We start from the raw sequence: 12,124 nt of genomic DNA on the forward strand, positions 1-12,124 counted from the left end.
AGTGGCTTACAAAACACTCGTTCGACCTACACTTGAGTATTGCTCATCAGTGTGGGATCCGTACCAGGTCGAGTTGACGGAGGAGATAGAGAAGATCCAAAGAAGAGCGGCGCGTTTCGTCACAGGGTTATTTGGTAACCGTGATAGCGTTACGGAGATGTTTAGCAAACTCAAGTGGCAGACACTGCAAGAGAGGCGCTCTGCATCGCGGTGTAGCTTGCTGTCCGGGTTTAGAGAGGGTTCGTTTCTGGATGAGGTATCGAATATATTGCTTCCCCCTACTTATACCTCCCGAGGAGATCACGAATGTAAAATTAGAGAGATTCGAGCGCGCACGGAGGCTTTCCGACAGTCGTTCTTCCCCAGAACCATACGCGACTGGAACAGGAAACGGACGTTATGACAGTGGCACGTAAAGTGGCCTCCGCCACACATCGTTGGGTAGCTTGCGGAGTATAAATGTAGGTGTACAAGGTTCCTCAAACTTGGACATAAAACAGACTACAGACATAACATTGAAGGAAATGAAAGGGAAGACGTAGTTGAGAAAGGAGTGAGATAGATTTGTAGCGCATCCCCAATGTTAGTCAATCTGCCCACTGAACAAGCAGTATAGGAAAGCAAGAAGAAATTTGGGAAGGGGAGGAATAAAAACTTGGAGGCGTGCGATGACATTGTAATTGCGTCAAAGACGGCAAAGGACATCGTACATCAGCTGAACGGAACAGATAGTGCAAAATTTGGAAATTTGTGGTAAGGTCTCTCGAACTGCTAACCACAGCTACAAAAAGTCATATGAATCGTTCCTTAGTACTCTCACTACTTCAATTCGAAAAATTTCATCACACAAATTCAAGTACTCGACGCGTCAGCCCTTCCAAATTTGCGTATGAAAGCACCACAGCACAGGGAGAAACGAAAAATATACTACAGAAAAATGTCGTGATGCCTTTTACTATATTTATCACCGTCTTCTTCCAAGAAGCTTATCAACGTAAATTTCTATTTTCGAAAGAGTCGTAAAAATTTCGAGTTAAAATTCTTATTGACAAGTGATCATTCTGTCAAGTGGCTCAGTGAGTAATAAAGTAAGGTCACAACAAGCATTGTAAGGAAGGAAACAGGAATTCCTTTTCGCATAATCATCCTCCACCTCTCACGAAGATAGATAGTACTTTCACATTAGGTTCATGGCGAAGAGACTTTGAATGTAAACTGAATTATTGGTTATTTATATAAAAATCATATTATGAAATATTATTTACAAAGAGAGAACGTACTTACGGTATGTATATATTGTTAATTGATTTACGGAAGTAACCCGTTTATGTCTTTGGCTAGAGGATGGAGATAAATTGTTTTACTTATTTGCAAAACTTTGACATTTTAACTTTTACTTTACGTGTTATCAAGTTAGACCTATACTATTTTTTACGATCCTACAGATTATTTTTTCACCAAATATATTTAAATTGCGTCAGCTGACACTCATGTGTGAATTTTTTTAATTATTTGCAAAATCTTGTCATTTTAACTTTTACTGAACATGTTATCAAGTTAGACCTTTAGTATGTCTTACGATCCTACAGATTATTTTTTCACCAAACATATTTTGATTGCTTCAGGTGACACTCATATTTGTGTGTGTGTGTGGGGGGGGGGGGGCTGGGAGCGGGTCATGTGTGTTTGTGTTTTCCGTGAAACCTACTGCTGCGAACAACGTTTTTTGTTTTAAGAAGAAAAAAAGATTTCAGCTCAGATTAACCTTACTGATATGCCATGTCACATGCCTTCATATGCACACTACTACACGCCCAACAACGGCTGGCAAAATTCTCATAACTACCGATCCAAAAATGCTGTGATAAATTCTAGTTTAATGATAACTGACATGCGTGCAAAAGCCTCATTTTCTCATGGAAATGCCGAGGGCCAACTGTTTATTGCATGGGTGCACAAGAGACAAACCGCCGTAACCTACACACGCCATTGTTCTCACAAAACGCTACACTGCGGTTGTGAGACAGTTATTTGCTCAAGGTGACGACTGGTCTTTCTGTACGTAAACCACCTTAACCGCTCGTTACAGCTCCATCATAACGGGCCGATAATTATCTAGCACAAGAACTGCTGTTTTTAATTATTATTGTAAAATGACCGGCAAGAATGTGACCTTTAAGTTTCATTGATTATGTGTGAGTCACCTCGTAACGATGAAGGTTTCCAGGGAGCTTTGTCGAAATAAGGACTAAAGAATGAAGCAGCAGAGGTCAGGACTCGTTGAGTTAGAATGCCGAAGCAGTCCATCAAACGGTCTGCGTTATGAACAAGTATGTAGAGTGAGTAACTAGGAGGAACAAGTAAACTATGGCCAACATTTCAAACTAGTTTTAGTTCATGAGAGTTTACTCCTTCCTAGAGAGGTAAGATCCTACGCGTTCTCACATGTATGACGTTAAAATTGAGGTTCCTCTCGGAATGAAACTGTACTACGCATATAATTGCAGATCTAACATACTTGTCGTTTTACACAGGCGTTGCCGACCGCAGCACCGTATTGTGCCCGTTTACATGTCTCTGTATTCGAATACGGATGCCTATACCAGTTTATTTGGCGCTTCAGTGTATTTTGCCGAGGATAAACGTTTATAATATAGTGAGTTTTATTCACTTGATATCTTGAGCATGAGGTCAGCCTAAAATTAACATGTGTTACTAAAAAAAAAATGTAAGACCTGAAGATGATACCTAAGACTGTTGAAATCGTTTGTCTTAAATAAAAAATATTTTGTGCGATGTTGGCTTTCGAATGGCTTTTTATGTAAAACGATGCCCTCGAGAATAGGTCAGAAATGCTGAACCGTAGCGCACAACTGTCCCATCCGAAAAAAAAACGCGCAACGGTTCGGGTGTCATTCAGTAAGGTTAGCGCTTAAACTGGTGACCTAGCACACTATGCAGCCAACTCTCCTCAGCTTTCCGCCTAGTTCTAGTAAGCTAAACTGCCTATATGACCTCCCCTCTCGGTCGAGTGTCAGTGCGTTATCACAGCCTAGCTAAGGCCGGTATTACACTATCAAATTTCTTTGTCAATGATTTGATCAAAGAAGTGATCAAATATTCAGTCAAATATATTTGACAAAGATCTTTGACGTAGCGCTAGAAGAGGCATTACACTGTCAACATATTTTTCGTCAAAGTTCAAGATGGCTGACAACGACTTGTTATTAACCGCAGCAGTTGCATGTACCACAATTGCGCTGTGTGCACATGCGGAAGAGATCTATTTTTGTATTCAGCGTGCCTCACGTAGTAAAGCGCCCCATCAGCTTCATACATCTCTATTAATTTTGTAGTTGTCGGCACACACCAATTGTATTTACCGGCAATATTTATTAAAACACTACAGACGACAGAATGCAGCGATGCATGTGGTAACATGTCACATTGCAGTGAACAGAAGACAAGCGACTTCTTTGATCAAATCTACAGGGAGGCCCTAGATTTGATCAAATATTGGACGACGTTTGACAAAGTACCCTATTACACCATCAAATATCTTTGACAATGATATTGGACAAAGATATTTGACAAAGAAATTTGATAGTGTAGTACGGGCCTACGTACGGTGTGCTTGCCTGGAGCACTGACGGAGCCGGTGTGACGGGGGTGTTTGCCTTCCCTGCAGGTGAGCGGTACGACTTCGTGATCACGGCGGACCAGCCGGTGGGCGCCTACTGGATCCAGGTGCGCGGCCTGGGAGAGTGCGGCAACCGGCGCGTGCAGCAGCTCGGAGTCCTGCGGTACGCGCGAGGGCCCTACGAGCCGCTCACCCAGAGGCCCACCTACGACGTGGGGCTGCCGCAGGGCGTGGTGAGTGCGCGTCAGTCAGCTGGCTCACTTCCAGTCAACAGGGTAGCGGCGTCGGCTCACCATTACTAACAACGGAAACTCCCCATCCCAACACCCACAGATTTAGCCGTACGACGGACCAGTGGGTAGACCGTCAAAAACTGAACGCAAGTCAAGCATGAGAACAGGGAGAAGGTGTACTGGACTGTAAAAAAAAAATTGTGCAATACAGAGCAGCCTAAAACATCGACGGCGTCGTGGGTAAGTGCTCACTGTGTTGGACTGCCAAGCGAGCGAGCTGTGTTCCAATCTCCCTCGTGCCATTTATGTACGTATTTACTTTTTTCCACGACATTATGAACTGCCCATCCGGTCACTGAAATGTTTGTTCTCTTTCTGTACTCTTGGCAGTTCCCATACTACACATTGCTTATACACTGTGAAAAGTATCTAAACGGACAAACTCTGGGAGGTTGTAGGGGACATCAAAACAAATATTTTTCCCTAATGTCATTTTTTCCTACGAGGATTATTTGAACCGATGGAGGCCCTGATACGCTCTTCAGTTGTTAGAGGGCGTATTACGCTCTTCAGTCGTAGGCAACTGTTGTCGCCCATATAGTAGTGCATTGTCTCTGTTTACTAATGCACCGATACATCTGGAGTGAGTACACTGATATGGTTGGTGCGTACTACGTAGCGCACCACAACGGGCGAGCTGCACAGCGGGTTTATCAACAACAATATCCTAATCGCCGTATCCCGCATCATACGACCTTTGATGCTGTGTACCAACGTCTGCGTGAGACCGGGCCATTTAGCAGATTACCTGGACAGGGACGCCGTCGCACGGTAAGAACGCTGTAATTTGAGGAAGCTGTCTTGCAGCATGTGGAGCGGGATCCTTTATTCAGCACTTGTGAAATTGCACGTAACGTGGGGACGAATCGTACGAATGTAAGAACAGTCCTCCGAGAGCAATTGTTGCGTCCATTTCACTTACAGCGTGTCCACAACTTGGAACCAGTTGATTATCCACCCACAACACAGTCTTCGCAGTGGTACGTGAACAGTGTGAAATGCATCCCACATTTCCATCCTCTGTGTTGTTTACCGATGAAGCAAGGTTCGGGCCTGATGGAGTCTTCAACATGCACAATTCGCATGTTTCGAGTGAGGATAACAGACATGCCACAGTTACTAGCGCTCATCAAGTGCGGTTCTTCGTTAATATGTGAGTCGGTGTTGTTGGGGACTGTTTAATTGGGCCGTATCTGCTACCTACGCCATTAAATGGCAGGCACTATTACAATTTTCTTGCCAGAGCATTGCCAGAATTGCTGGAACACGTCCCGCTCTCTACAAAACGACGCATGTGGTTCCAAAAAGAAGGGGCGCCGGCACATTTCAGTCTTCGTGTGAGTCGATTCCTGGACTGACCGTTCCCAGAAACGTGGATCGGCAGAGGTGGTCCTGTACCATGGCCTGCTCGATCCCCAGATATGTCCCCTCTGGGCATTTTCTGTGTGAGGAGAGATGAGCAACCTTGTTTACGCAACTCCTGTTGTATCAGAAGAGGATCTGGTTGCCCGGATAGTAGCAGCAACGGGAACAATTCACGATACTCCTGACTGAATTGAACTGGGTTGTGTTAATGTGTTGCGCCGGCCGGAGTGGCCGTGCGGTTCAAGGCGCTACAGTCTGGAACCGTGCGGCCGCTACGGTCGCAGGTTCGAATCCTGCCTCGGGCATGGATGTGTGTGATGTCCTTAGGTTAGTTAGGTTTAATTAGTTCTAAGTTCTAGGCGACTGATGACCTCAGAAGTTAAGTCGCATAGTGCTCAGAGCTATTTGAACCATTTGTGTTAATGTGTTGTCTGTTGCTCATAAAAAATGGAAAAGTCTTTGTTGGTTTAATTAATTTGCCGCCAGAGAACTCTTCCTCTACTGGTTTAACTACTCCTCATAGGAAAAGAAGACATTACGGAAAAATATTTGTTTTGATGTCCCCTACAACCTCCCAGAGTTTGTCGGTTTAAATACTTTTCACCCTGTAGAATATGAGTCATGTCGTAAGAATGCGCTACCGACTCAAGTAACGTGATGAATAGCGACAGCAGACGAGATATCATATAGACGCCTCACACAAATTAAAACAACAAATAAACGACTGTGAACTATGTTACAGCAAAGGAATTCAAGACTTCCAAAACGGAACGAAACTTCAAAAACGTTAAAAACATATGTTTTGACAGTGCACAAAGAAACTATCTGATTGTGAAATTGTTGCGTTCATTTGTTGCAACCTATGTGACAAACTATTACGTTTTCCACGTTTCCTTGGGAGTGATCACATTCATCTTCAAACCAACACCTGTATCGGGCAAGGTGGCATATGTCACTCACCTCTTCTTCTTCTTCTTCTTCTTCTTCTCATTTATCGTCGTCTTCTCACACGTCACGTAGGGTCGGCGTTGATCTTCTGGATCCTTCTATCCATTGGCTCTTCCTTCTCCCATCCTTTCTCCCTTAGGTCCCCGGATATCTTATCCTTCCACCTCATCTTCGGTCTTCCTCTCCTTCTCGCTCCTTCAATCTTTATATCTTCAACTCTATTTCCGATATACTCATCCCCGTTTCTCTGTAAGTGTCCGTACCACCTTAGTCTGCTCTCTTGTATCTTTTTCCCCATGGGTCCCACTTTCACAGCTCCTCTAACAAATTCATTTCTAATCCTGGCCTTCCTTGTTACCCCACACATCCACCTCATTTCCGCGACTTCCACCTTCCTTCCCTGGGTTACTGTCATTGGCCATGTCTCTGCCCCGTATATCATAGCAGGCCTTACCACCGACTTGTACACTTTCAACCAAATGCTCACCTTCTTGTCACACAACACTCCACTCATTTTCCTCCAGTTGTTCCAACCGCAATCTATTCGGTGTTGTATCTCGCTTTCCAGTCCTCCGTCCCTCTGTATGTACGACCCCAGGTATTTAAATTTGCAGACCGATTTCAGCTCATCATCTGCACATCCTTCAGTGCTAAATATTCTGACTTTGTCCTGCTAATTTTCATCCCTCTTTCTTCTAGTGCCTTCCTCCAATCCTCCAGCTTTTCCTCAAGTCTGTCGATGCTCTGCTCACAAAGAACCACATCATCCGCAAACATCATATTCCACGCGATTCCTTCTTCACATCTTTCACCAGCACATCCATAATCAGGTCAAAGAGGTAGGGACTAAGCGCAGACCCTTGATGTAACCCTACGTTTACATTACTTATATGTCACTCACCTACCAGACTATAAAATAGGTTCTTCGATTAGAGATTCGTATCATATGACACACCAGACGCACTTTCCGGTGGAGGATTGGGTGACTTGTCGCCTTGTCATCAAACGCTTGCAGTTCCCATTCGAAAGCCACTTCGTTTCGACTGCTAATAGAGTAGCTGTGCAGAATCAACTGTTATTATAGGTCCCTAGCTTACACCTCGCTGTTGCAAACGGACGTTACACCACGACACAGACTCAAATTTGAATACAGCGAACAGCGGTGAAAAAGAAGTTGGTACGAGGGAGGTTTCAACATGGCAGGCCAGTGTGACAGTCCAACTGCGTAACCACTTAACCACGACTCATTTCTGTTCTCGACAGCTCTCTTCCTGCTTTCATGCTTGATCTGTGTTCAGTTTTTGACGGGCTGTCCATTGGCCCCTCTTACCACTAAACCTGACGGGAGTGCGATGGGGAGTTTGCCTCCTAATAACGTGGTGATTCATTTTTCTCTCGTCTTATGGTGATACCCCCCCGCCCCCCTCATTCATTCGAGTCGACGGTACAGAACTGTGGGCGAATACCTGTCCAGCCATTGCGATAAGTATTCCTGTTGTTTCTTTAATCACTTCAGGAGAATGAGAACACTGTCCCTTCGACAGTTCCATGGACAATTCTTGCCTGTTGACTTGGTCACGTTAACCAGCGCCCTGTGTCCAATGAAGCTGTCGCTTAACAGAACATGTTAAAAAAATGTATTCCATATTTTGAGAGGTGACAGTATGCATCAAAACAAGAACAAAATGTTCAGTAAACATGGACTCTAAAATGCATACCTTGAAAGCTACGAGCACTGTTTCACCTTCGCTGTTGTTTAATACACCTCCCTCTTCTTCCTCAAGCTCTTTACTATTACGAATGATCTATAGAATGCAGTAAACAAATGAGGGCAAATTTCGCTGTTGCTGTTCATGGATACAACATGCAGTAAACACCTGTTAGCGCTGTTTTTGTAAATCTTACTCACAGTCCTGGATAAATGCAGCACATACATTAGTTCTGATGGAACTAGTCTGTGTTCTGATAAGTTTATGAAATTCTTTTACATTACGGTTTTCTTACCAGCATGATATAACCACACAGGGAATGGCAGACACCTTGGAGCGATTGCTCATAAGTGCAGGTCGTATGTAATAGCAAGCAGGTTACATCAGAAGCTCTGCTGTTTGATGGTAACAGAATAATGTGTTCTCATCTCTTATTTATTTGTTTACTGCATTCTGTAAGTCGTTCGTAATAACAAAGAGTTTGCAGTAGAAGAGAGATAATTCAGAGTAGCGATGCCGAACAAGTGCTTAGAGCTCGTAAAGTATGCATTTCACAATTCATATTTACTGGTCCTGTTTTTCTTGTTTTGATCCATACTACCGCCTCCCAAATCACAGAATACTTTTTCAACACCCTTAATACTATGGACTGACGAATAAATATCGCTACATATTTTTACTCAGTAATGTTTAATATCTCAGATCATTTTGTAAAACAAATAATTGATGAAATGTGTACATATTAACAAAATAGATATACTGATCTCATGCATGTCATCTTGTTTATATTGACAATTCACTAAATGTTCTCTCAGTTTTGTGCTAGACACATGTTATTCAGACGTATTCCTTCACTTCAGCAGTATCATCACTGTGTCTAATCCTTTTCTAATAGATACTGAAGACTACCATTTCTTTACATATATAAGCATAAGTAAAACGTAAATGTAAAAATAAATAGTGTAAAAGTATAGTTTGAAAAGAAGAAAGAAATATGATTCTTCCACAGCAGGGCGAAATCGACTCCACAGCCATAAATAATACTGGTGCTTTGCCACAAGAGGTAATAACATTTAACTTCCTGTCATATATGAGTTTGGAGAAAACAGCACTTGCTATTATAGGTGTTAAAGTGGTTCATGCACTCACTATATTTACGCGAACTTTACTGCACACCGACAAAAGATTCCAAAAATTGAATAACCGTAATAGTGGCGCATATCATGAAATATCCCTGTTATATATAAGGGAAGCCACAACGCACATAACATTATGAATCTTTTACGGCGCTGATTTGCTACGGGTGGACGCAAGGTGACTGCATTTACATATAAGCGTGTAAGTGCTACCTAAGCCCTTCGCCGGTTGTTCTGTACAACTATTTATACAAGACAGTGAAACGGAAATTGGCTCGTAAAGTTGAACTGAATTTGTAGTTATCGACTAACTGAAAATGAAGAACATCGTGGATATATTTTTGGCAAGACGAAGTAACTCACACATCTCACGTGTAACCATATTAGATCATGAGGTGTTCGATTAGTAGAGGACAGTTAGGAAAAAATAATAATCCAAAATCACCTCATGTGTCTCTTCTCTCTCTCTCTCTCCCTCTGTGTGTATGTGTGTGTGTGTGTGTGTGTGTGTGTGTGTGTGTGTGTGTGTGTGTGGCGCGCTCGCGCGGGTCAGATGTACTCGAGTAACGTCAAGACGCGTGAAGGGGGACAGCAGAACATGGAAAACGCTATTGCTGCCATCCTTGAGAGTCAGCTGCTTCGCGTATCGTATGTTCATCATCTAGGGTGACTTATTTTGTGTCAAGCGCACACAAATTTTCCTAGTCTGTTCTATTTCAGCCATCAGAGTAAGCTGTCTTTGATTGTGACCAAGTTATTAAATGAAGCAGAATAGTCAGCCTAACACTCACCTCCTTCTTCATCTGTAATAATAATTACATTCCTCACCTACTTAAGGTAACTGCGCGTCATTCACGACCCAGACAGCATCGCAAATGAGATGAACGCAGTGCATAACAAATAAGCAGCATGTTATCACGGGAATAAATAAATGGAATCGATCGCCTGAGAAACGAAAACGTATATAACTAATTTCCTATTTTCTGTTGATTAGAACCAAAAACCTTAGTATGCTTAGATAAAAAAAACTCATTCCAGTCCAAGTAGTTCTTTTCGAAGACTACTTACAATCTATTATTTATTTAAAAAAATTAAGTGTTTGACGGTATTTATATCCTTCTCCTGTTTAGCGTACAAGAATCACATTTTGTGAAACGAATACAAATGTCCCTTATTTTAGTGCTTGTTGGCAAGCAACTGTACACGTAAAATTCGTATTGAACCATGGTGCCGCCGTGGTATCCAACGGTTCACATCTAGTCACAGAACTTTCCACCTGCTTTTAGAATTTCGTGGAACACGAATCCGGCTTAAATATCAGCGTTCAGCAGCTGTTTATCTACAGCTCGAATCGGGTGTACATTATCATATTTCGCGAGTCGCTGTTTTGGGCGGAGTCGCAGCGTGTGTGCGGAACGGGGTCGTACACTTTTACGACGCTGACGTGAGAGATCGGCGGCGAGGCTGTGCGACCGCCGCGCTAGCACGGGCTAGACCACGTCACGTCCTCGGCCACACGTCTGCAGAACTCGTGGGCTAGACCCGGTTGGTCACGTTCTTGACGTCAAAGAGCTTCTAAACATACACACGTGTCTCGGTATCTAGCCGACACTGTTAGTGCGACAAACAGGCAGGCAGGCAGGCAAATTATAGTGGTACATGGCACGTCCAGAGCTTAACCACGCACTTCCCGAATTATAGATGACACGCACTTCACCTCGCTTCCGGCTTGCGACTGACCTTCACCACCCGGTAGCTCACTAGCTTATAAAATTTCCTAACCTGACCTCCTCCATTCGAAAATGGAGGAGCTTTTACATGACGATCTGTTTAGCTTTAGGAAGGTGATGACACCAGAGAGGCACTTCTGACGTTGGACTTGATAAAGGAAACAAGATTTTTTTTAAAATTAAGATACGTTAAGTGGATGTGTAGACTTGTCGAAAGTGTTCAATGTTGTAAAAAGGTGAAAGATATTATAAATTCTGAAAAAAAAGAGGAGTGAGCTACTGGGAAAGGTGGGTAGTATACAATACGTGCAAGGACCGAGAGGGGATAATAAGAGTGGAAGACCAAGAACGAATGGCTCGGATTAAAACAGTGTAAGACAGGTATGCACTCTTTCGCCCCTATTGTTCAATGTATACGTCGAGGAAGCAGTGACGGAGGATCAAAAGTGGGATTAAAATCCAGGGTGAAAGAATATCAACGATAAAATTTGCTGATGAGGCTCGTATCTTCACAGAAAGTGGAGAATTACAGGACGTGTTGAATGGAAGGAACAGTCTAATGAGTACAGAATATGGACTGACAGTAAACCGAAGGAAGACGAAAGTAATGAAGAGCACCATAAATGAAAGCAACAATAAACTTAAGGTCAACATTTGAGAGCACAAAGTAGACGAAGTTAAATAATTCTGCTACCTTGGAAACAAAACAACACATGACAGACGAAGCAATGACATAAAATGCAGACCAGCACAGGCAAAGAGGGCGTGCCTGGCCAAAAGGCGTCTACTAGTAATCAACATAGGCCTTAACTCGAGAAAGAAATTTCTCAGAATGCACGTTTGGAACTCAGTACTGCCTGGCAATAAATCATGGACTGTGGAAACGCGGGGAAATAAGAGAGTAGAAGAGTTCCAGATGTGGTGCTAAAGAAGGATGTTACAAATTAGGTGGACAGACGTGGAATGACGTTCTCCGCAGAATCGGCGAAAAACGCAACATACGGGAAACAGTCGTCTGACATTTTCGCGTCCTATTAATTGTACCTCCCTCAATGCCAAATGAAGGCTGCAAACCATCCTTTACTTCCTATCGACAAAACGTACCTACCTTTAAAAACCCACATTCTATACGTCAAGTTTTTTCCCCACACACAAATTCCATATCTTTTTCCAAATGAGATCTAATCCGATTCGACAACTGCATCAGAATTTCATAGAGGACCTCTCTTCCTCATACCAGCAGAAAGAACTCCTCTCTGTTCAGATATATTTATATGTCGCAACTTTTTTTTTAAATCAGAGA

At 43.0% G+C, this 12,124-nt stretch overlaps 1 protein-coding gene across 1 annotated transcript in view; it reads left to right on the plus strand.

The window, feature by feature from the left end:
- Positions 1 to 12,124, plus strand: part of LOC124787932 (L-ascorbate oxidase) — a 200,455-nt gene that overhangs the window by 162,460 nt on the left and 25,871 nt on the right. Inside the window, exon 7 of the mRNA XM_047254922.1 lies at positions 3,689 to 3,873. Within this exon, the coding sequence (XP_047110878.1) occupies positions 3,689 to 3,873 (185 nt within the window). The remainder of the gene's footprint in view (positions 1 to 3,688; positions 3,874 to 12,124) is intronic.

Source organism: Schistocerca piceifrons, chromosome 3, assembly GCF_021461385.2.
Source record: "Schistocerca piceifrons isolate TAMUIC-IGC-003096 chromosome 3, iqSchPice1.1, whole genome shotgun sequence".
NCBI lineage: Eukaryota > Metazoa > Arthropoda > Insecta > Orthoptera > Acrididae > Schistocerca > Schistocerca piceifrons.